This window comes from Hypomesus transpacificus, unplaced genomic scaffold (assembly GCF_021917145.1).
Source record: "Hypomesus transpacificus isolate Combined female unplaced genomic scaffold, fHypTra1 scaffold_352, whole genome shotgun sequence".
NCBI lineage: Eukaryota > Metazoa > Chordata > Actinopteri > Osmeriformes > Osmeridae > Hypomesus > Hypomesus transpacificus.
The window spans coordinates 1-25,016 of record NW_025813876.1 but is presented as its reverse complement, the minus strand read 5'-3'; the positions used below and the strand labels follow the sequence as shown (position 1 = coordinate 25,016).

Genomic DNA, 25,016 nt, shown 5'->3' with positions numbered 1-25,016 from the left:
GGTTAGCTAGGTGTGACAACTGCAGGGTCAACTCTCTTTACTACTGACACGCAAACACACGTTTGATCAACAGTCTAACAAGCATAGGTTTAATTACTTTAATCCAACATACAAATAGTTCAATGGTTAAATTTTCATAGAACCCAGAACAGACCAGTTATGAAGCATTTGTGTTTTAGACAGTTTTGTCTGGGTTTCAGACACTGTGGCTCAGGTATCCTTGATGACAGGGTTGAGGTGTTGGTAGATGGGGTCTGTATCTATGGTGACGGGGTTGAGGTGTTGGTAGGTGGGCTCTGTATCCATGGTGATCGTGTTGAGGTGTTGGTAGGTGGGGTCTGTATCCATGGTGATCGTGTTGAGGTGTTGGTAGGTGGGCTCTGTATCCATGGAGACAGGGTTGAGGTGTTGGTAGGTGGGGTCTGGGGTTGGGGTCATGGTGAGATGTGGATCTGAGATTAAGAAAGAGATCGAATGAGAGAGAGAAACAGATAGAGAGAGAAATAGAGGCATAGAGAGATAGAGACAGAGGGAGAGAAAGGAGAGTCAGAGATGGAGAAGGTTACAGAGAGAGGTATGTACGTAATTGTCTTCAAAGATAGATAGACACACACACACACACACACACACACACACACACACACACACACACACACACACACACACACACACACACACACACACACATACATACATACATACATACATACATACATACATACATACATACATACATACATACATACATACATACATACATACATACATACATACACACACACACATACAAACCGGGTGATATATTGTGTCTCTTCCAGAGGTAGTTTAACAGCAAGATCATTCCCAGCAGTAGCAGCCCTGACACACACACACACAGGAGCACTGGACCAGCAGGACACACACACAAGAGCACTGGACCACCAGGACACACACACACACACACACAGGGATTAGAACAGTCAAGTAGGAGAAGGGGTAGATGTGAGGTAGGAGAGATGCTGCACCAGTACCACAAGTTTCATCACCTGTCAGGTCCTTAGTGGTCAGAGATGTTGCAGGGAGGTTAGATGATGTTGCAGGGAGGTTAGGAGATGTTGTAGCAAGGTTAGATGATGTCGTAGGGAGGTGAGGAGATGTTGTAGAGACAGTTGTTTTGGGCCTTACACCAGAGGGTCCAGGTGGAACTGTGTGACGAGGAGGACGGAAAGATCAAACTAAAATACAAATATGATTTAATACTAAATCTGAAGTACAGCTCCCCCTTATGTTTTATTAGACCAGTATTTCATAACTAACCGTTCAGAACTGTTAGCTGCACCTCGTAAAAAGTGTCCACAGCTGCATTTCTCTCCACTCCACACCAGTACCTCCCTGAGTCAGCCTTCTGCAGCTGAGAGAAGGTCACAGTGAAGTCTCCAGATCCTGAGTCCTTCAGAGAGATTCTACCCTCCTTTGCTGTTCCACCTGCTGTAACAGTCACTATGATGTCTTGGTCGTCCGTGCATGGTTCCCTGCAGAGGTATTTGTTGTTGCTCCAGGCGTTACCATGGGAACATGTGAAGGAGACATCGCTGCCCTCTGTCCCCTCAACTGAGATCATCTCTGCCTCCAGAAAACACACTGCCGCTGGAACAGGAAGGACAGGAGTTAGGAGAGAGACAGGGTGTCTGGATGGACAGACATGTACAGACAGACAGACAGACAGACAGGTTGGCTGGCAGACAGACAGGCCTCACCAGGCAGACAGGCAGACACAGACAGATAGGACTCACCAGAGAGCAGACAGCAAGACACAACCAAGTGGGTTTTCATCCTGACTAGTTACTCCAACCCACTAGTTAGTTAGTAGTTGCTATAGTTTGTCCAACTGATGTTCTGAGTTTCTATAAGTGATCAGAACTTTCCTGCACTGGTTCCTTAATACTCTCTCTTCATTTATGACACCTCCCTCTCTCTCTGGTTATCTCTATCACTCTCTTCCTCTCTCTTCCTCCTCTCTCTCTCTCCCTCCCTCCCTCCCTCCCTCCCTCCCTCCCTCCCTCCCTCCCTCCCTCCCTCCCTCCCTCCCTCCCTCCCTCCCTCCCTCCCTCCCTCTCTCTCTCGCTCTCTCTCTCCCTCTCTGTCTCTCTCTCTCTCTGTCTTTGCCCCTCCCTCTGTCCCCCCTCTCTCTCTCTCTTTCTCTCTTTCCCTCTGTCTTTCTCTCTCGCCCTCTCTCTCTCTCCCTCTCTGTCTCTCTGTCTCGCTCTCTCTCTGTCTTTGCCCCTCCCTTTTCTCTGTCTCTGTTTCTGAGAATCCACACAGCGACTCACACCTCTGCACCACGTGACCTCAGAGCTGTGAGTCGCTCTTTACGTGTGTGACCACCACAGTGTTCTCCTCTCACTTCTGAAACTGACTCTGAGCAACAAACACACACATTTAAATTTAGTTACACACATTTATTTATTAGCACCCAACCATAAATACAGACCATGTCGATAAGAGTTTACCTTGAATAATATTTTATTTGCTTGTCTACAACGTGACACTTTTCAAATGTGAGGTTATTTATGTGAAGTGACCTCTGCTCCAGGTTCTCCAGCTGCAGAGTCCAGGACCTGGTCAGACCAACTGCACTTCAACCTGTTCTGTGGTGTTGTAATGTTGTGAGAGAGTCTCTGGTGTGTCTCAGTCCCCCTACCCCAAGGAGGGCTGAGGGTCTTCAGGTAACTGGGCCATGGAGTAGACAAGATCTTCTGGAGTTCCGTTTGCTGAGGTCACAGTGGGAGGAGCTGGGATTCTAGAATCTCAGTGTGTCACAGTGGAGTAGATGACAGGGGCAGGACCATCTGGGGAGATTCCCACAGTGGAGCAGCTGGGATTGATAGCGTCTTTGGGGAAAATCACAGTAGAGTAGCTTGGTTCTTTAGCTAAGCTAACGTTGGCATACAAGTCATTGAGGATGCTAGCAGAGCAACTAGCAGAGCAGCTAGCAGGCCTCGCTGAGGGAGAGGCGACACTAGAGGCACCAGCAGGGAGAGAGTCTGTCTGTCTGTCCTCCTTTCTGATCTCATTGTACACACAGTCACCCTGGAGACAGTCACCCTGGAGACAACAATAAGAGTGTTTAGAAGGTGTTTATCTGGTGTAATTGCTATTGTTATACATCATTATGACAGCATCATTATGATTATTTTTCCTATGATTATACATCCTATTATTACTATCATCAACATGATAAAAGATCCATCCCAACTGTGACATGCTGTAGCAGATCTAACCACTAGAGGGAGCTCCACCCCCAAACTTTCATCCCATACAAACCCTGTCCAGTCTACGACCCAGAACCACCCCCTCCAATGTACCCTGGACAGCTGATCTGACTGCTAGCTGTGAACCACCCCCTCCAATGTACCCTGGACAGCTGATATTGACTGCTAGCTGTGAACCACCCCCTCCAATGTACCCTGGACAGCTGTGGGGGTGAGGACAGCTGAGAGGCTGTACAGTGTGAAGGTGTGTATTTACATGTGCACTGTGTGTGTGTGTGTGTGTGTGTGTGTGTGTGTGTGTGTAGAGCTGGGTCCTGGTGCAGGGTTGGAACCCTCTTACCTGTCCTGCAGCATGGTTGTCGAGGGCCAGGCAGTCAGAGAGCTCTATTGACTTCCTGTTTCCTGCTCTCCACTTCCTGTAGAACACCAGCAGGGCCAGGACCAACACGATCACCGTGACAACAAGGCCCACGCCGGCATACACCACGAACATACCTGATGAGAGAGAGAGAGAAAGAGAGAGAGAGAGAGAGATTTTGAGAAAGAACAGGAAATAGCACAGTGTTTCAATGTTGGATGTTGAAAGTAACCAACACTGAAAATGATCATCACTGTAACATCCCTTCCTGTGGGGCTGTGGTGAACATTATTCTTATTGTTGAAACCAGAAAGCTGCCAAAATATGAACAATTTCACTGCACCTCCATAAACCGAGGAACTACTGTATATGAATCAACCTTTATTAGCCTATTCATAAGTTATGTTATCATGGTTTACGGCAAAATTACAATTGACAATACATTTATTGTATCGATTGTAAATTTAAATACATTTTAAAGAGGGATTATTACTATTACTAGCTTGCGGTTAGAGTTTCAATATGCATTGGATAGGCCTATTTTAGATAGATATAAAAATAGATATTTGCGATTCATTTGTAAATGTATACTGTTGCTCTAAGAAAGTTTGGTCTTGGTGAGTCAGCAGACTGTTCGATTTATTTCTAGTCGGATCCATACGACGCAGTGTCATCGCAGGTAGTTAGTGTTTCGTTTCCATACTTGAGTTATTTGTAACGTCTTTGGATTCCATGTGTGTAATAAAGAATATCGTTACGACGGTGTTCTGTGGAGGTATAAAGTAGCGAGTGAGCTAGCTGCTGCTCAAGCTAGATAATCAGCTAATCACTCTAACCAACTCAATGGAGAAGCAAACACAGTTTAGCAGAATTTTACCCCATCCAGATGATGTATTTTCCAGGTCCTTAGTGGTTAGAGACGTTATAGGGAGGTCAGGAGATGTTTCAGGGAGGTTAGAGGACGTTGTAGGAAGGTTAGATGACGGTGTTACAGGTCTGGGCTTCACAGTGGAGGGTCTAGGTGTAGCTGTGTGATGGACAGAAGGGTGGTAGAGGTCAAAAAGTGACTTTTGGACACATTTCTTTCCTTTGTTTTTCACAATCGATGCAATACATTTTTTAATGAAGATCATTTAAATGGTAATACTTAATGTTCCAATGCCAATAAAGCACTACGGACACAATCCCCACATCAACAATAAATATGATTTCAGAAACGTATCAGAGAACAATATATAAATGTTGTCTGACTTCCTCTAAGCTACTGAAATAAGGACACATTCAAAGTCTCAACACTGAGGTCTACATGAGTGAGGGGGTGGAGGTGAACTCACCCTTCCTCACTGTCAGCTTCACCTCCTGGAATAGGTCTGGTCCAGATCTACTGACTCCACACCAGTACGTCCCTGAGTCTGAGTTCTTCAGTCCAGAGATGGTCACAGTGAAGACACCATCTCTACTGTCATGGATCTTATATCTTTTTTTCTTCGCATAGTTTTTACTCCCCTCAGTCTGCACTAGAATGTCACTGTTGGAGGAACATTCACCCTTACAGAAGTACTTATCATTATCTGTGATGGACAGCACTGCATTGTCCATAGTGCACCTGATCTCAACCTCTCCTCCTTCCTCCCCAGACGCCTGGATCCCTGCTGACATCTCAACACACACAGCTGTCAATCACACACACACACACACACACACAGCTGTCAATCACACACACACTCACACACACACACACACACACATACACAGCTGTCAATCACACACACACACACACACACACTCACACACACACACATGCATACACAGCTGTCATCTCAAACACTCAGTACAGCAAACCTGCATCAAGACAAGATATTGACCAGTCAGACAGACAGACAGACAGACAGACAGACAGACAGACAGACAGACAGGCAGGACTCACCAGAGAGCAGACAGCAGGACACAACCAGGATGGTTTTCATCCTGACTAGTTAGTTACTTCCACCCACTAGTCAGTAGTTGCTACAGTTACTGTCAGCTAAACCCTCTCAACAACAAGCACTCTGTCCAGCTGGAGTTCTGAGTTCAGTTTCTAAGTGATTGAAACTTCCTCTCAAGCTCTGGTTCCTCAATACTCTCTTCCTTCAAGACACCTCCCTCCTTTCCTCTCCTTGCTCCTCATTGGCTCTGTTATCTGTCAGTCAGTCTGACGATGATGATGTCAGTAAAGTGTACAGCAGAGCTGCTCGATAGCAACTTCTTTAATGGTGCCACACCAGCGTGCAGAGCTGGCTGTGTGTGGTTAGCTAGGTGTGACAACTGCAGGGTCAACTCTCTTTACTACTGACACGCAAACACACGTTTGATCAACAGTCTAACAAGCATAGGTTTAATTACTTTAATCCAACATACAAATAGTTCAATGGTTAAATTTTCATAGAACCCAGAACAGACCAGTTATGAAGCATTTGTGTTTTAGACAGTTTTGTCTGGGTTTCAGACACTGTGGCTCAGGTATCCTTGATGACAGGGTTGAGGTGTTGGTAGATGGGGTCTGTATCTATGGTGACGGGGTTGAGGTGTTGGTAGGTGGGCTCTGTATCCATGGTGATCGTGTTGAGGTGTTGGTAGGTGGGGTCTGTATCCATGGTGATCGTGTTGAGGTGTTGGTAGGTGGGCTCTGTATCCATGGAGACAGGGTTGAGGTGTTGGTAGGTGGGGTCTGGGGTTGGGGTCATGGTGAGATGTGGATCTGAGATTAAGAAAGAGATCGAATGAGAGAGAGAAACAGATAGAGAGAGAAATAGAGGCATAGAGAGATAGAGACAGAGGGAGAGAAAGGAGAGTCAGAGATGGAGAAGGTTACAGAGAGAGGTATGTACGTAATTGTCTTCAAAGATAGATAGACACACACACACACACACACACACACACACACACAAACACACACACACACACACACATACATACATACATACATACATACATACATACATACATACATACATACATACATACATACATACATACATACACACACACACATACAAACCGGGTGATATATTGTGTCTCTTCCAGAGGTAGTTTAACAGCAGGATCATTCCCAGCAGTAGCAGCCCTGACACACACACACACAGGAGCACTGGACCAGCAGGACACACACACAAGAGCACTGGACCACCAGGACACACACACACACACACACAGGGATTAGAACAGTCAAGTAGGAGAAGGGGTAGATGTGAGGTAGGAGAGATGCTGCACCAGTACCACAAGTTTCATCACCTGTCAGGTCCTTAGTGGTCAGAGATGTTGCAGGGAGGTTAGATGATGTTGCAGGGAGGTTAGGAGATGTTGTAGAGACAGTTGTTTTGGGCCTTACACCAGAGGGTCCAGGTGGAACTGTGTGACGAGGAGGACGGAAAGATCAAACTAAAATACAAATATGATTTAATACTAAATCTGAAGTACAGCTCCCCCTTATGTTTTATTAGACCAGTATTTCATAACTAACCGTTCAGAACTGTTAGCTGCACCTCGTAAAAAGTGTCCACAGCTGCATTTCTCTCCACTCCACACCAGTACCTCCCTGAGTCAGCCTTCTGCAGCTGAGAGAAGGTCACAGTGAAGTCTCCAGATCCTGAGTCCTTCAGAGAGATTCTACCCTCCTTTGCTGTTCCACCTGCTGTAACAGTCACTATGATGTCTTGGTCGTCCGTGCATGGTTCCCTGCAGAGGTATTTGTTGTTGCTCCAGGCGTTACCATGGGAACATGTGAAGGAGACATCGCTGCCCTCTGTCCCCTCAACTGAGATCATCTCTGCCTCCAGAAAACACACTGCTGCTGGAACAGGAAGGACTGGAATTAGGGGAGAGACAGGGTGTCTGGATGGAGAGACATGTACAGACAGACAGACAGACAGGACTCACCAGACAGACAGACAGACAGACAGACAGACAGACAGACAGGACTCCCCAGAGAGCAGACAGCAGGACACAACCAGGAGGGTTTTCATCCTGACTAGTTAGTTACTGAAACCCACTAGTTAGTAGTTGCTATAGTCACTGTCAACTAAGCCGGTCAACAACAAGTAGTCTTTCTGTCTAGATGGAGTTCTGAGTTCAGTTTCTATAAATGTCGACTCAAGTTCTTGTTCCTCAATGCTCTCTCTTTAACACACGTCCCACTCTCCTCCCTCCCTCTGTCACATGACTCAGGACCCTCCTACAAACAGTAAGGAGTCTTCTACTCCTCATTGGCTCTGTAATCTATTAATCAGTCTGACGATGATGATGTCATTAAAGTGTACAGCAGAGATGCTAGATAGTAACTTCCTTGATGGTGCCATACCAGCGTGCAGAGCTGGCTGTGTGTGGTGAGCTACGTGTGACAACTGCAGGGTCAACTCTCTGAAACTGACACTGAGACACACCATGTTCTAAAGGGTTACCCTATTATCAGATATCCACGTTATCAGATATCCCTGTTATCACATCTTCAGGTTTTATTAACATATGAAAAAGTACTGCAGACACTGTAACTCAGGTATCCTTGGTGACAGGGTTTAGGTGTTGGTAGGTCTGCGGTTAGGGTCATTGTAAGATGTGGATCTGGAATTGAGAGAGAGGGTGAGAGAGATAGGGAATGAGTCAAAAATAGAAAGGAGAGAGACATGGAAAGGAGAGAGGAGAGGGACATGGAAATGAGGAGAGAGGAGAGGGACATGGAAATGAGGAGAGAGAGTAGAGATGGAGAGGAGGAGAAAGTATCAGAGATGCAGACGAGGCACATACACACAGTACAGTTATCTCTGTTTGTAGTTTGCTGGAGCCAGTCTGCTAGCTGGGGAATGTAGACTTTATACACCTGATTCAACAGAGAAAGAGTTCTGTTCCTGTCTGTGCCAGCCTGTTGGGGTGCCTTACCGCCAGTGACCTGCAGGGTGCAGTGCGGTGCTGTGAGTGAGTGGGAACCGTGTGGATGAATCGAGTGAATGGGTACAAATACTACTGCTTGAGGAAATGTGTGTGTTCATGTCCTGCTTTATAGAATAATGTGATTTGACTAGTCGGGTGCTGGGAACTATGCACTCGAATGAGACTGGAAGAATTCTGAAATAATTTGTTTGTATTAATTTGTATTGTATTGATTGTAAACTAAATGTTTTTTTTTGGAAATAAATGACTAATGAAAAGGCTGTTGTTCTTGTGTCCAGTGAGCAAACGAAGACAGCTCTCTCCCCTTTATCCCCGTTTCTGAAGTTAAGTTCAACGATTTGATCAGTAAAGTGTTCAGAGAACAAAAGCCAGATCTCACACGTGTCAGAAGCAGAAAGGGATTTATTCGCCATGAAAGTTTGCACAGACAAGGAATTTGCTTTGGCAGGAAGGTGCATACATTAAACATATAAACATACAGGAATCGTATATGAATCTCTCCGTGTGACAACCACAGTGTCTGAAGCTGAAACTGACTCTGAGCAACACACTCTGAGCAACAAACACACACATTTATTGATTAACACCCAACAATAAATACAGACCGTGTCGATAAGAGTTTACCTTGAATAATATTTTATTTGCTTGTCTACAACGTGACACTTTTCAAATGTGAGGTTGTTTATGTGAAGTGACCTCTGCAGCAGGTTCTTCAGCTGCAGAGTCCAGGACCTGGTTAGACCAACTGCACTTCAACCTGTTCTGTGGTGTTGTAACGTTGTGAGAGAGTCTCTGGTGTGTCTCAGTCCCCCTACCCCAAGGAGGGCTGAGGGTCTTCAGGTAACTGGGCCATGGAGTAGACAAGATCTTCCTCTGGAGGATCTTGGCTCTGACCAGGAGTGGAGAATCTTGCAGGTTCAGCAGCATCTTCAGGTCGCTGGGCCATAGAATACACAAGATCTTCTGGAGTTCCGTTTGCTGAGGTCACAGTGGGAGGAGCTGGGAGGATTCTAGAATCTCTGTGTGTCACAGTGGAGTAGATGACAGGGGCAGGACCATCCGGGGAGATTCCCACAGTGGAGCAGCTGGGATTGATAGCGTCTTTGGGGAAGATCACAGTAGAGTAGCTTGGTTCTTTAGCTAAGCTAACGCTGTCATACAAGTCATTGAGGATGCTAGCAGGGCAGCTAGCAGAGCAGCTAGCAGGGCAGCTAGCAGGGCAGCTAGCAGAGCAGCTAGCAGGCCTCGCTGAGGGAGAGGCGACACTAGAGGCACCAGCAGGGAGAGAGTCTGTCTGTCTGTCCTCCTTTCTGATCTCATTGTACACACAGTCACCCTGGAGACAGTCACCCTGGAGACAACAATAAGAGTGTTTAGAAGGTATTTATCTCTTGTAATTGTTCATCATTATGACAGCATTAGTATAATAATTTTCTTATGATTATGCACATTATTATTGCTATGATCAACATGATAACAGATCCATCCCAGTTGTGACGTGTTGTAGCAGGTCTGACCACTAGAGGGAGCTCCACCCCCAAACTTTCATCCCAGAAGAACCCTGTCTAGTCTCGGACCCAGAACCACCCCCTCCAATGTACCCTGGACAGCTGATCTGACTGCTAGCTGTGAGCAAGATGGCCGACGTTTCACCCCACACTTCCATCAGCACCATCTTGCTTACACTCATCCTGCTCAGCTAGATCTGTGCTACATCCAGTGCTTTGCTGTGGGGGTGAGGACAGCTGAGAGGCTGTACAGTGTGAAGGTGTGTATTTACATGTGCACTGTGTGTGTGTGTGTTGATGTGTAGAGCTGGGTCCTGGTGCAGGGTTGGAACCCTCTCACCTGTCCTGCAGCATGGTTGTCGAGGGCCAGGCAGTCAGAGAGCTCTGGTGACTTCCTGTTTCCTGCTCTCCACTTCCTGTAGAACACCAGCAGGGCCAGGGCCAACACGATCACCGTGACGACCAGGCCCACGCCGGCATACACTACCAACATACTGTGAGGAAATGATAGCATTATACTGCTGATCAATGCTGCTATACCAATCAATATCTAATATGAATATGTAAACACACATGTTTTGTAATGCTAATAACTAAGATACAAATATTGAATGTGATCAATTGATTTAATAAAGTAACAGATAAGAAACATTGAAATGTAACTTTGGTGTGTGGACAAGAATGCAGATGTCAGGCAAACTGACTTGGGAGGCGAGTTCGTGACGCTCAGGGACTGGTGTGAGCACAATGAGCTAGTCAGCTCATGGGAGTAAAAGTGTCAACTTGGGAGATAAGGTGATGCTGGGAACATAACTCTTCTCTGCTTCAGGACGAGTCAGACCGGACAGTTCTTACTATGGATAATATGCCCCCTTCCCCTGGAGACCCTGCCCCCCCCCCCCTTCTCACTGGATGCTCCCCTTCTCCTTGGAGCCCATCTGCCCCTTTACATCATCTGACCTAGGAGTGGTCTTACCCTCTCCCCTTCCCCTTGAAGACCCCACCCCGTATATCATCAGGACCTCGAGATGACCTGCTCTCAACTCTGGAGAACTCAAACCCCCCCCCCCCTTGGATTGCATCAGACCTGTGGGTCTTGTCCACCCCCCTCCCTGAACAACACCAGACCTGTGGGTCTTCTCTGCCCCCTCCCTCTCCTAACATCACCAGGTCCGTGGACTGCCCACCTTGCGCCAGCATGAACGCCCTGGACATTTAATTGGTTAACAATAGCCACCCCAAGGTCTCCTGACCAATGGCCACTCACCAGACCTCCCTCTTTGGGGAGTACAAGATCTGTCACCCAAGGGCGGGGAGACAGAACTTGGGAGGGGCAGAACTTTCTCTGATATTCTGTCACGACCACTTTCTCAACGAAGGCCTTCGTTCGTTCTAATCTTATACTCTGTTTTGGTGGGACGACTGCTTTTGCATCATCGACTGATTCATTGTACTAGACTACGGACATCTTGGTGTGTTGTTTTCATTATGTATCTTGTGATTGCATCATTACTAATTAAACTACAAATAACTTGGTCCGATGCTTAACCGTGTATCATTCTCCCTCTCAACACCCAGTTTACACTATCCTTAACAATACCTGAAGAGAAAAAGAGATGAGAGAGAGAAACCAAGAGAGAATAATGAGATACTTTAAACACAGGGAAAAATCACATTGTTTCAATGTTAGATGGTTAAAGTAACCATAGAAACGCACACCGCTGAATATTTTTTGTGAAACTATTATTTGCAGTTTGTGCTTCATGTAAATAGGATTGGCCATTCATATGGCTTATTGAGAATTTGCAGTTTAATACTAAATGTGTACTGTTGCTTTAAGAAAGTTTTCTACACTTCAGTTGATTTCCTGTCGGACGTACTTTGCTAGCGACCTCTATGCTAGCGACACAGTTCTCATCGCAGAGCGTTTTTGTGTTTTGAATAACATAAGAATGAATACATGAATCAACCATTATTTGTCAGATCTTAGGATTTTCTGTCTGTAATAAAGATATTGGTTTTACAGCTTTTTACGACGGCGTAGCCGACTAGCTCAAGATACAGTATCCAAGCGACCCAATTACTGTTTGCATTAAGATGCTACTGTACCCCGGTTTAGCAGAGCCTTACCTGAACCAGAGATCTTGTCAGCTCCCAGGTTCTTAGTGGTCAGAGAAGTTTTAATTAGTTTAGAATATGTTGGAAGGTTGGACGATGTTGTAGGGACGTAAAAAGATTTAGGGAGTTTAGACAATGTTGTAGGGAGGTTAAGAGATGTTGTAGGGGGGTTAGGAGATGCTGTAGGGAGGTTAGATGTTGTAGGGGGGTTAGGAGATGCTGTAGGGAGGTGAGGAGATGTTGTAGAGACAGTTGTTTCAGGCCCTACATCAAAGGGTCCAGGTGGAACTGTGTGATGAGGAAGAAGAAAAGATTAAACTAAAATACAAATATGATTCAATAATAAATCTGGATTCCTTTTCTTCATAACTCACCATCTTGAACCTGAAGCTGTATATAAATGTAATTATCAACATCCCAAACTATGTTCACTCCACACCAGTACCTCCCTGAGTCAGCCCTCTGCAGCTGAGAGAAGGTCACAGTGAAGTCTCCAGATCCTGAGTCCTTCAGAGAGATTCTACCCTTCTTTGCTGTTCCACCTGCTGTAACCGTTACTATTTTGTCTTGGTCGTCTGTGCATGGATCCCTGCAGAGGTACTTCTTGTTGTTGCTCCAGGCGTTACCGTGGGAACAAGTGAAGGAGACATCACTGCCCTCTGTCCCCTCAATTGAGATCATCTCTGCCTCCAGAAAACACACTGCTGCTGGAACAGGAAGGACTGGAATTAGGAGAGAGACAGGATGTCTGGATGGACAGACATGTAGACAGACAGACCGACCGACGGACAGACATGTACAGACAGACAGACAGACGGACAGACATGTACAGACAGACATGTACAGACAGACAGACATGTGCAGACAAACAGACATGTACAGACAGACACAAAGGCAGACAGCACTTTCCAGACGGATAGCAGACAGACAGGCAGACAGACAGACAGGACTCACCAGAGAGCAGACAGCAGGACACAACCAGGTGGGTTTTCATCCTGACTAGTTAGTTACTCCAACCCACCAGTCAGTAGTTGCTATAGTCACTGTCAACTAAACCCTCTCAACTACAAGCTGTCTCTCCAGTTGGTGTTCTGAGTTCAATTTCTATAAATGATCAGTACTCAAGTCCTGGTTCCTCAATGCTCTCTCTTTAATACACCTTCCACCCTCCTCCCTCCCTCTCGCTCTCCCTCCCTCCATCACAGCTCAAGACCCTCCTACAACAACTGAAATCTTTCTACTCATTGGCCATGTTTTCTGTCAGTCAGTCTGACTATGATGATGATGCCAGTAAAGTGTACAGCAGAGATGCTAGATAGCAACTTCCCTAAACGTGAACCACAAGAGAACAGAGCTGGTTGTGTGTGGTTAGCTACGTGTGACAAATGTAGGGTCAACTCTCTTTACTACTGACACACAAACACACATCTGATCAACAGTCTACCAAGCATAGGTTTAATTTACATTTCATTTACATTTATTCATTTGGCAGATGCTTTTATCCAAAGCGACTTCCAAGAGAAAGCTTTACAAAAGTGCATAGGTCACTGATCATAAACAACGAGATAGCCTCAAAAACATTGCGGGTAACCAAAACATGAAGCATACATTGTGAAAAGCAAATAAGTGCCAATGGGAAGAAACATCAGAGCATTAATTACTTTAATCCAACATACATATAGTTCAATAGTTCCTTTTACCTAGAACCCCGAACAGACCAGTTGTAAAGCATTTGTGTTTTAGAAAGTTTTGTTACAAGAACACTGTTCATCCGCTGGGTTGCTAACATTAGAATATGTGTGGTGTGTGTTTGTGGTGTGTGTTTGTGGTGTGTGTATGTGTGGTGTGTGTGTATGTCGCTGACATGATGCAGAAGGAGGGTTACCTTCCGTTGCTTGAAACTGACACCGAGACACACCCCCTAATCACAGCTGTTTTATTTACATGCAGGTGAAAAAGTAAAGCAGATATTTGACAACATGACGTTTCTCCATATTAACACCAGTCTATGAGCACCAGGGTTACTCAGCAACAGACTCTGGAGGGAGAGGGGGGAGGGGGGGGGGGGCTGGGTTTTGGGTTACAGACACTGGCTCAGGTATCCATTGTAACAGGGTTGAGGTGTTGGTAGGTGGGCTCTGTATCCATGGTGACAGGGTTAAAGTGTTGGTTGTCGAGGGCCAGGCAGTCAGAGAGCTCTGGTGACTTCCTGTTTCCTGCTCTCCGCTTCCTGTAGAACAACAGCAGGGCCAGGGCCAACACGGTCACCGTGACGACCAGGCCCACGCCGGCATACACCACGAAAGTACCTGAGAGAGAAAGAGAGAGAGAGATAAAGAGAGAGAGAGGTTAGTGCTTTATTGATTTCCTGTCTGACGTATTTTGCTAGCGTCATAGTTCTCATTGCAGAAAGTTTTTGTGTGTTTGAATAACGTCAGTATGAAAACATGTATTAACAATATTTGTAAGGTTTTCGGATTTTCTGTCCGTAAAAAATATATTTGTTTTACCAGTACACCAGTACAGCAAGTTTCATCCCCTGTCAGGTCATTAGTGGTCAGAGATGTTGTAGGGAGGTTAGAGGATGTTGTAGGGAGGTTAGATGACGGTGTTACAGGTCTGGGTTTCACAGTGGAGGGTCTAGGTGTAGCTGTGTGATGGAGAGAAGGGTGGTAGAGGTGACTTTTTCTTCATTCTTTCCTTTGTGTTTCCCAATCACTGCAATAAATATTTGGATACATTTGAAATGGTCATACTTTATGTTCCAATGCCAATAAACCTGTATTAAAGACTCTGGATACAGGCACAACAACATTAACATAGAAAATATGATTTTAGAGTGCCAATAACTTTCATTTTAGTAATGTATCCGAGAATGATATATAAATGTTGTCTGACTTCTTGTGTTACAGGAAGTGAGCAGGGCTGAAATAAGGACACATTCAATGTCTCAACACTGAGGTCTACATGAGTGAGGAGGTGGAGGTGAACTCACCCTTCCTCACTGTCAGCTTCACCTCCTGGAGGACGTCTTGGAATGGTCAAGATCTACTGACTCCACACTGGTACGTCCCTGAGTCTGAGCTCTTCAGTCCAGAGATGGTCACAGTGAAGACACCATCTCTACGGTCATGGATCTTATATCTTCCTTTATGTACATAGTTCTTATTCCCCTCAGTCTGCACTAGAATGTCACTGTCAAACCAACATCCACCCTTACAGAAGTACTTATCTTTATCCGTGATGGACATCCCTGTATTGTCCAGAGTGCACCTGATCACGACCTCTCCTCCTTCCTCCCCAGACGCCTGGATCACTGCTGACACCTCCACACACACAGCTGTCAATCACACACACACACACACACACACACACACACACACACACACACACACACACACACAGCTGTAATCTCAAACACTCAGTACAGCAAACCTGCATCAAGACAAGATATTGACAGACAGACAGACAGACAGGACTCACCAGAGAGCAGACAGCAGGACACAACCAGGTGGGTTTTCATCCTGACTAGTTAGTTACTCCAACCCACTAGTCAGTAGTTGCTATAGTTACTGCCAGCTAAACCCTCTCAACTACAAGCTGTCTCTCCAGCTGGTGTTCTCAGTTCAGTTTTTAAGTGATTGAAACTTCCTCTCAAGCTCTGGTTCCTCGAGACTCTCTTCCTTTAAGACACCTCCTTTACCTTTCCTTCCTTTTCATTGGCTGTGTTCTCTGTCAGTCAGTCTGACGATGATGATGTCAGTAAAGTGTACAGCAGAGATGCTAGACAGCAACTTCCCTAATGGTGCCACACCAGCGTGCAGAGCTGGCTGTGTGTGGTTAGCTAGGTGTGACAACTGCAGGGTCAACTCTCTTTACTGCTGACACACAAACACAAGTCTGATCAACAGTCTAACAAGCATTTGATCTCCCTCCCTCTATCTCTCTCTCCTCAATCTTCCCCCTTCTCTCTATTTCTCCCCTCTCTCTCTCTCTCTCTCTCTCTCTCTCTCTCTCTCTCTCTCTCTCTCTCTCTCTCTCTCTCTCTCTCTCTCTCTCTCTCTCTCTCTCTCTCTCTCTCTCTCTCTCTCTGTATATATAAACTCTGGATTCTTTTTGGAGTGAGTGATAAAAGGGTTCAATTGAAGAGCCCACTGCAAATGTAACCCTTCTGTTCCTCACTCAAAACTTTACTTATCTAATTATTTGGAATGGAAAGAAAAAGCTGCAGTGGTCTCTTAATTTTTTCCAGAGCTGGATATATACATATACTCTCATCTCTCTTTCTCTCTCTCTTTCTCATATCTCTCTCTCTCTCTCTCTCCACTGTCCTCTCTGCATTCTGTCTTCCTGTGATGAACATGATGATGATGAAGATGTACTGATCATGTTACAGAAACAATCCCACCAGAAGTCGCGGCTCCTGAAGTGACCGGTATATTGAAAACAGAAGCGGCCATTTTGGAAGCTTTTGTGTTTTATTGGATTTTGTTTTATTTGTTTTCAAAAAGAGTGTTTTTCTCTCTCTCGCTTACTGTTTCTCACGCACACATACACTCACACACTCTCACACACACACTCACACACAAACAGAGTAACAGAGACACACACATACACTTCATATTCACACACATCACACACCTATGCAGGCAATCACAGACACACACACACAAGCCGTCACAAAGACCAACACACACATCTGTACTTTGTGCTCAGAGCTGGAGGCTGCAGTCCAGTGCCTGAGGATCTAGAGCCTGATAGATGGTGTCATAAAGGGCTGGGTCAGCTGCAGTGCATTCTGGGTCAGCTGCAGTGCATTCTGGGTCAGCTGCAGTGCATTCTGGGTCCCCCGGTGGCCCAGGCTGATGAGAGGAGCTTTGGTCTTCACTACAGTCCTGTTCCTCCCCGCCGGACTGGAAAGATAATATTACACGTTCTTTTGTTGAGTGTGTCTCTGTGACAGTGTGTGAAGGAAGAATGATTCGATACTCACCTCCCCTCTGCTTCCTGTCTCCACTTCAGTCATCGACACTACACAACAAATAAGAGGCAGACACGTGGGTGTTTAGTGTGTGTGTTCATGTGTGTGGGTGTGCGTGTGTGTATGTGTGTGTGCACATGTGTGTGTGTGTGTGTACCTGTGTCCTTGTTTGCCCTCCAACGTGTGTAGAAGATGACAGGAATGAGAGCACACACCAGGACAGCCAGGCTGACAGACACTGGGATGACCATGGAGGCACCTGCCACAACCACAACACACAGAGAGGGGAGGGAGAGAGACAGTGAGAGTGTGTGTGAGAGAAAGAGAGGGAGCGAGTGAGAGTGTGTGAGAGAAAGAGAGAGAGAGAAAGAGAGAGAGAGGGAGTGAGTGTGAGGAAGAGGGAGGGAGAGAGTGTGTGAGAGAGACCTGTCAGGGGGGGCCGTGCAGTCTTGTGGACCAGGGTGCTCTGTGTGGATGAAACTGTTGTTGCCACGGCCGCTGTTGTTGCCACGGTAGCCTGTGGAGAAGAAGCCCCAGGAGCTGAGCTGTCTGACTGGGGGGAAGGAGGGGAGGAGGAGGGGGAGGGAGGGGAGGAGGAGGGAGAAGGATAGGGGGAGGGTGGAGGATAGGGGGAGGGTGGAGGATAGGTGGAGGGTGGAGGATAGGGGGAAGGTGCAGGAGATTGAATGGTGACTGTGGGGGTTTTCAGAGCACTCCAGGGTTGGTGGAGAAGGAGAATGGGGGGGAGGGGAGGGGAGGGAAAGGAGGGGGAAGAAGTCAGAGAGAGAGAGGGGGGGAGATACAGAGAGAGAGAGGGGGGGGGTTATCACAAGATCTGTGATCACATCACCATTTCATAATCAGCCAGAAATGAAGATACACTGAACTTCACTGTGTAGCATTCTACTACTGCCGTCTGGGATGCAGCCTGATGCACAGACAGGCAGACAGGCAGACAGGCAGACAGGCAGACAGGGTGGAGCTGATCATGACAAGACCACATCACAACTGTCACTAATCCAATGACACGTACACGCTACCATGGAAATACCAGCACACAAGTCAGGAAAACATGCAGACACACACAGACAGACAGACATGCAGACATGCAGACAAACAGGCAGAAAAACATGCAGAAAGGCAGGCAGACAGGCAGACAGACATGCAGACAGAAAGACATGCAGACAGACATGCAGACAGACAGGCAGAAGGACATGCAGACAGACATGCAGACAGACTTCTTACAGTTCACAACTGTCAGATGGACCTCCTGGTACGCGTCTCCCTCCAGGCCACACCAGTACGTCCCCGAGTCCGACTGAAGCAGCCCAGAGACGGACACGGAGAAGGCTCCGGACCCCCTGTCCTCCAGGCTGTATCTCCCTGAGGCTGCCTGCCTCCTCCCTGTCTGGCTGTCCACCAGCAGGCCTGGGCCCGGACACCGGCCCCTGCAGAACCACTTCCTGCTGTTGGCATCTGTGAACGGAACGCTTCTTGGAGGACACAGAATGCTGATCTCTCCTCCCACATGCCCCGTCATCATGGTCACTGCTGAGCCCTCCGCACACAGGGCTGTGGGTTTGGTAATACACACACAGACAAACACACACACAGACAAACACACACAAACACACACACAGTTACTGAACTTAAGGTACTTAACCTGCTGTAGGCAGGCAGGAAGACAGACAGACAAACAGGCATTCACACAAACAGACACACACTTACACACACCGACTGAAAGACAAAACGCACACACACACACAAACACAGACTAATTTGCGGCTGCAGCGCTGGTCAGATCTGAACAGTAGCAGTCTGTTATCCTCAGGAGAGAAAAGAAGGCTCTTCAGTTTGAATATGTTTGTTTATGTAACATTATCTCAGTGATTAGCTCTTCTCCCATGTACATGAGAAAAGGGTTCCAGTTTCTAAATGGATTTCATCAGAGAAATCATTTGACAAACAATCGAGGAAAGATGCCTGTTTCTGAAGATGTTACACACAAACTGATCTCTTTGCATGCAGTTGACATATCTTAATCTCCAGTTATTGGTTACTTTATCTTTTTTAAAGTACTTTGTTTTATTTACATAAGCAAATTTGAACACATCTTTAAAATCACATGATGTGAAAGACCACTACTGTTATTCCCTGTTTTTTGCAGTCTGATTGATCTCTAAGCTGTCCGGTCACCTGATGAACCATCTGATTGATCTCTAAGCTGTCCGGTCACCTGATGAACCATCTGATTGATCTCTAAGCTGTCCGGTCACCTGATGAACCTTGTGACTGTAAGGCGGGTGAGGGGACTGACCTGTGAGGAGGACCATCAGCACTGTGTTACCGTAGTGACCGTGCTCCATCTCTGGACTGTCCCACCGCGCTGGACCAGGCTCCGTCTCCGTGGAAACAACCCTTGTGTCGCTCTGCAGTGCTCCAGCTCCCCCGCCACGAACGCTTCCCCTCGCAGGTCTCCGTGTCGGCTCAGAGTCACAGACAGAGAGAGACGAGGTCTCTGTGATCAGATCTCCAGATCTCAGAACAACTCCTCTGTTCAAGTCTCTTACAGGGGGAATACGCTTAATCAGTAGCTGCGTCAGCCCTTCCCGGGGCGTGGATAACCATGTTAGGCCACTCAGTGGCTCTGATCTGGAGGCCCCCTGTAGTGGGCTGGGGGGGGGGGGGGGGGGGGGGGGGGGGGGCGTGGCTCTGGTCCGGAGGCCTCCTGTAGTGGGCTGGGGGGGGGGGGGTGGGGGGGGGGGGGGCGTGGCTCTGGTCTGGAGGCCCCCTGTAGTGGGCTGGGGGGGGGGCGTGGCCCTGGTCTGGAGGCCCCCTGTAGTGGGCTGGGGGAGGGGGGCGTGGCTCTGGTCTGGAGGCCCCCTGTAGTGGGCTGGGGGGGGGGGCGCGGCTCTGGTCTGGAGGCCCCCTGTAGTGGGCTGGGGGGGGGGGGCGCGGCTCTGGTCTGGAGGCCCCCTGTAACGGGCTGGGGGGGGGGGGGGGCGTGGCTCTGGTCTGGAGGCCCCCTGTAGTGGGCTGGGGGGGGGGGGGGGGGCGTGGCTCTGGTCTGGAGGCCTCCTGTAGTGGGCTGGGGGGGGGGGGGGGCGTGGCTCTGGTCTGGAGGCCTCCTGTAGTGGGCTGGGGGGGGGGGGGGCGTGGCTCTGGTCTGGAGGCCTCCTGTAGTGGGCTGGGGGGGGGGGGGGGGCGTGGCTCTGGTCTGGAGTGAAGGGGGGAGGAGCAGTCATATGAAGGCTCCAAACGAGGTCTGCTGTCTGCTCCTCACCAACAAGCTACGCTCCGGGTCCCGCTCCTCCTTCTTTATACCTTCTGCCCTTCCTCCATCTCTCTTTCCCTCCCCCTCTCTCCCTCTGTGTCTCTCCCTCTATAGCTCCTCTGTCTCTCTCCCTCTATAGCTCCTCTGTCTTCTTCTTCTACTCTTCTCTGCACACGAGCACACGCTCGCACACACACACACACGGTGGTGTTATACAAACAGATTGCAGTCATGAGCTACACACTACAAACTCTCCTGGCATCACTGTATGTAATCTGTGAGCCTGTGTGTGTGTGTGTGTGTGTCTGACCTCAAAGAGTCTGCTGATGTGTCACGGGACCAGTAGGGTCCTTCCAGGTCCAGCTCTTCATCATCATCATGTACGATCACCTTCCGGCAACAGCAGCCAACGTCAACCAATAACTTATTTTTCTACCTCACTTCTTGTACTCTCACACACACACGTGTAAAAACATTCTAAAGAAACCCAATCATTAATCAAAGCACAAAAAAACGTTTATTTCAAATAAAACAGATGTCAGAAAAAAAAAATGGTCGTTTTTTTCTGTACGTGACGTAATCACAATATATAAAAATGAGAGATTACAATACATTCTCATGAATTAACAAAAAATCTATTTGGTCTTGCACTTTCTCGTTTCATGTTCCACAAACGCAGTTTGGAGTTTGAAGATGTTCTCCTGAAGCAGAAGCCACACGGCAGCGCTCTGCCTTCTGTGCCAACCTCAGACAAGTAAGAACCTCAGACAAGTAAGAACCTCAGACAAGTAAGACATTCTAGGTTTGTAGTCCCGTGTTCCCACAAGCAACTAAGCCCACAGCTACACTCAAAACATCCCTCCACACACACACCCATGCAGACACGCACACACACAGGACATTAGAGTCTGGCTGGCACAGGAAGCCCATATATGTCTGTTCAACTTTGGCACCAGTTCCCATTCTACACCAGACTCAGTTCCCATTCAGACTCAGTTCCAATTCTACACCAGACTCTTCTCAGTAGAGATTGAACCAAACATATTTAAAAACAACATCAATAACATCATCAACAGCACCGTTGTCCAACCTGAGGAATCCCCTTTAGCGGAGATCAGAACCAAGCAGCGAGATCCCCAACCTCGGGTGTGGAGGGAGAGGAGCTAGGAAAGGAGAGGGGCTAGGAGAGGAGAGGGGCTAAGACAGGAGAGAGGGGCTAGGAGATAGGTAATATATTCATCAGCCTGTCTCTCTCTAAAATGCCTCTGATCTCAGAGTCCAGAGAGACATTAGAGTCCATAGAAGGTTCTACAGTCTTTGAAGTCTGTAGAAGGTTCTAGAGCCTTAAAAAAAGTCTATAGAAGGTTCTAGAGCCTTTGAAGTCTGTAGAATGTTCTAGAACGTCTGGAGTCTTCGGAAAGTTCCGGAGTGCGTGTGAGAGGCAGGTTCAGGACGAGGGGAGCACCTCGGCAATGGTGTCCCTGGCGCTCTGGCTCAGCCTCTCCGGGAACGTCACCTCATACTCCACCACCAGGTCGCCACGGCGATCTGGGTGTTTGGGCAGCGGTAGCCCCTCCCCCGTGATTCGACGCTTCATCCCCGGGCGCACCACGTCCCTCGTCGTCACCGGAACCGTCCGCTTTTCCAGGGTGGGGACATTAATGGTACAGCCGCACAGAGCCTGAGGGGGAAAGAGAGAGAGAGAACCTTTAAAACACTGAAACACTCTGTAAACACACCTCTGAACGTGCTCACTCAGTGTGGCAAGCGGCCAACTCCCCCCCCCCCCTCCCCCACCTGTTTGAGAGACACCTTGCCCACCTGTTTGAGAGACACCTTGGCGCGGTACACCACGTCGGAGCCGTCCCTGCGGTACACTGGGTGCGGCTTGTCCTTCACCACAAACACTACGTCGGCCGCCAGGCTGGAAGCGCTCTCGTCACCCTCCCGGGGGAAGGTGATCTTGGTGCCCTCCTTCCAGCCCCTCTTGATCTCCACCTCCAGGATCTTGTCCTCGGAGCGCGTGCTGTGGCCGTCTGGGTTCAGGCGCTTGTGGGAGATCTTCATCTTCTTGGTGCAGCCTGTGAGCACCTCCTCCAGGGTGACGCGGAGGTCGTGCACCACGGGGGGGTCCTGCCGCCTCGAACGGCCCCCGCCCTGACCCCCCATCCCGGCGCTGAAGGAGCGGGGGAACCCCATGCCCCCGCCCCCCATGCCCCCGGGCCCCATGCCGAAGCGGCTGAAGGGGTCGTCTGTGTCCATGTCTTCCCCGTTGCGGCCGGCGCCGCCGCCGAACAGGTGGTCGAAGGGGTTCCGACCCCCAAAGAACTCTGCGAAGATGGCGTGGGGGTCGCCCTGGAAGGTGTAGCTGAAGTTGGGCGCCCCAGGGCCCCCAGGACCCCCGGGACCTCCGCCCGACGGAGCACCGCCCTTCAGACCTGGGAGGGGTAAGGGGGGGGGTTAGAGAAATGGGGGGGCGAGAGAGAGAGAGAGAGAGAGAGAGGGGGTGGAACAACAGATGGGGGATGGAGGGGAAGAAAATGGGGGATGGGAGGGACAGAGACAAAGGGAGACAGAAAGAGAGAGTTTAGTTTCACGTGTCACCACAAATACTTGCCACTGGCTTGAAAGCCAGTGGCAACATGAACCAAATAATGCCAATAAAAATAGAATTACAGTTATTTGACTCTATGGTTTAAATCAGAGCTAGAATGGTCAAAGTAAGGTTAAAATGAAATAAACATTTAATAACATGGCAAATGAATGAAATCAATTACAAGGCAAACATGTTACAAAATGAAGGCTTTAAATGTTACCTACTCTACCATGATTATTGTAAATCAGACAGAAAGCAAGAGGTGAGCAAGGAGTAGGACAGACAAGGGAGAACTGAGGAGACGGTCTCAGGAGATCAAGAATCCACAGAACAATGCTTCACAATTCCCTTTATACACAAAAACAACCAATCAGACCAAATCTTCACTTTTATTTATTAACGTATGACTAGCAATGCCAAGAAAGTTACACAATGTGAGAGCCATCAAGTATATCAAATATACATTTATTTATATCTCCCTTTTTCCACGCAAGCACGTCACAGGGGGCTTCACAAGAGTAGAGACTCCGTCTATAAACTCCAGACTTTAGCTTGTGAGAGGTGGGGGCAGGTTGACACCCAGCCTTACAAAGTTGACATTTATATGTGAAGTTGACGCCTCTGACAGGCAGTACCAACTACAACGGTCCGTGTCCCTAGAAAACAATCCTATTTCACAGGCAACACGGGCCACGCACACACAAAACAGACTTTGGTTCAGACTTTGCTGACATGACAAACTCAAAGCAGAACCCTCTGGGTTGACCTGCGATACGTCATCAGAAAGATCCTTCCAGTAGGCTGGTATCTGGCGAGCTAATCAGCAGTCAGCGATCACACCTCTTCAAATAGTGACCTATTACAGCGCAATCACAGCTTTGCAAACGGAGGCCTTTCTTTGTTTAAACCAGCCCCGTATCTATTAATAGTACGACAGGGATTCTTGTTGGCACTCGTCTGAGAACGGAATTTTGGTTTACCTCGCTCCCGATACCGAACAAAACTAGTCCAGACGAATCTAAGTGACGTCATATACAGAACCAAAAGTTATTTGCTGTTGAAACAGAAGGCTAATGCTTGAAAATGTGTGAAGATTCGAAAAAATAGATTAAAATCAACCTATAGTGTGAAATAACAGATTTTTCTTCCCTTTTCCAACTTAATAAAGAAATCACGTCACTCACCCTCCTCTCCAAACCGATCGTAAATATCTTTCTTTTTCGGATCGCTGAGGACGTCATACGCCTCGGCGATCTCTTTAAATTTATCCTCGGCTTCCGGCGCCTTGTTTTTGTCCGGGTGGTAACGAAGAGCTTGCTTTCGATATGCTTTCTTTATCTCGTCTTCAGACGCTGATTTCTGTATTCCTAAAGCGCTGTAGTAATCCTTCCCCATCTTGACCATCTAGCTTGTAGTGACTTTATTCCAGACGGGACTGTGTCCAATAGATGATAAAGTCCTACAACTCCTTGAGCTCGTTGAGAATAAACTTCAGCTGACGAAGCAGATTGTTGTTGTTGCAGAATAAAGTATTATTGTTGACCAAGGCGTCAACTGATAACTGTAACCAGAAACTCCAAAGTAGCCTAGTAGTCAACGTTTCACACAACAGTTTTAAATTGGGTTCGCCTGCTCCGCACGCTGAGGGATTATCCTGCGTCCTATCCGCTGTTATCCTCTTTTGTACCGCTGTAGAATGTTCGCGAATTTTCCACCACGTTCATGAATGGTCTGAGCGTTCCTTTCCCACGGTAAATCCACAGCGAGAGGGGGAACGCCCACCGTCGCGTCACAAGCGTTAAACGTTCAATAGACACACCTCCGCCTATCAAGACTGAAAGGCATTAATGCACTTGATTGAAAGTGACACAGTGAAAAGCGTTACTCCACTTGAGTACGCGGAAATATGGACAAATGCAGGCGTGTTGATATCAGACTTTTGACGGGGCTAAATTTGATACTCCATAGAAGTATTCCATGAAATGTGACTGTGTTGATTCCCCATTA

General features: G+C 47.7%; 5 protein-coding genes across 6 annotated transcripts; all 5 read right to left on the bottom strand.

The window, feature by feature from the left end:
* Positions 1-93: 93 nt before the first annotated feature.
* LOC124464496 (CMRF35-like molecule 6) lies at positions 94-1,951 on the bottom strand. Of its 2 annotated transcripts, none has more exons than XM_047016377.1 (5): positions 1,773-1,951; positions 1,297-1,626; positions 1,136-1,184; positions 1,026-1,093; positions 94-452 (listed from the first exon to the last, which is right to left on the bottom strand). In XM_047016377.1, exons 1-5 carry the CDS (start codon positions 1,810-1,812, stop codon positions 211-213), a joined length of 729 nt encoding a protein of 242 aa, XP_046872333.1. In that variant the 5' UTR covers positions 1,813-1,951; the 3' UTR covers positions 94-210. The 2 variants fall into 2 exon arrangements, with proteins under 2 accessions (XP_046872333.1, XP_046872332.1); XM_047016376.1 differs by adding an exon at positions 793-912 and having other exon boundaries at positions 1,026-1,184; positions 1,297-1,623.
* Positions 1,952-2,430: 479 nt separating this feature from the next.
* Positions 2,431-5,690, bottom strand: LOC124464495 (CMRF35-like molecule 5). The gene is made up of 5 exons (XM_047016375.1): positions 5,537-5,690; positions 4,944-5,282; positions 4,487-4,636; positions 3,592-3,746; positions 2,431-3,084 (listed from the first exon to the last, which is right to left on the bottom strand). Exons 1-5 carry the CDS (start codon positions 5,574-5,576, stop codon positions 2,788-2,790), a joined length of 981 nt encoding a protein of 326 aa, XP_046872331.1. The 5' UTR covers positions 5,577-5,690; the 3' UTR covers positions 2,431-2,787.
* Positions 5,691-6,004: 314 nt separating this feature from the next.
* Positions 6,005-13,311, bottom strand: LOC124464489. Its single transcript, XM_047016368.1, has 10 exons — positions 13,113-13,311; positions 12,533-12,865; positions 12,171-12,446; positions 10,381-10,535; positions 9,348-9,883; positions 7,946-8,016; positions 7,109-7,438; positions 6,880-6,996; positions 6,647-6,766; positions 6,005-6,346 (listed from the first exon to the last, which is right to left on the bottom strand). Exons 1-10 carry the CDS (start codon positions 13,150-13,152, stop codon positions 6,105-6,107), a joined length of 2,220 nt encoding a protein of 739 aa, XP_046872324.1. The 5' UTR covers positions 13,153-13,311; the 3' UTR covers positions 6,005-6,104.
* Positions 13,312-16,761: 3,450 nt separating this feature from the next.
* LOC124464497 (CMRF35-like molecule 5) lies at positions 16,762-19,767 on the bottom strand. The gene is made up of 6 exons (XM_047016378.1): positions 19,457-19,767; positions 18,385-18,711; positions 17,566-17,688; positions 17,297-17,398; positions 17,152-17,189; positions 16,762-17,071 (listed from the first exon to the last, which is right to left on the bottom strand). The coding sequence occupies exons 1-6, from the start codon at positions 19,503-19,505 to the stop codon at positions 16,871-16,873; spliced, it is 840 nt and encodes a 279-aa protein (XP_046872334.1). The 5' UTR covers positions 19,506-19,767; the 3' UTR covers positions 16,762-16,870.
* A 1,144-nt stretch (positions 19,768-20,911) lies between these two features.
* LOC124464493 (dnaJ homolog subfamily B member 1-like) lies at positions 20,912-24,759 on the bottom strand. The gene is made up of 3 exons (XM_047016372.1): positions 24,194-24,759; positions 22,235-22,851; positions 20,912-22,094 (listed from the first exon to the last, which is right to left on the bottom strand). The coding sequence occupies exons 1-3, from the start codon at positions 24,411-24,413 to the stop codon at positions 21,861-21,863; spliced, it is 1,071 nt and encodes a 356-aa protein (XP_046872328.1). The 5' UTR covers positions 24,414-24,759; the 3' UTR covers positions 20,912-21,860.
* Positions 24,760-25,016: the final 257 nt, after the last annotated feature.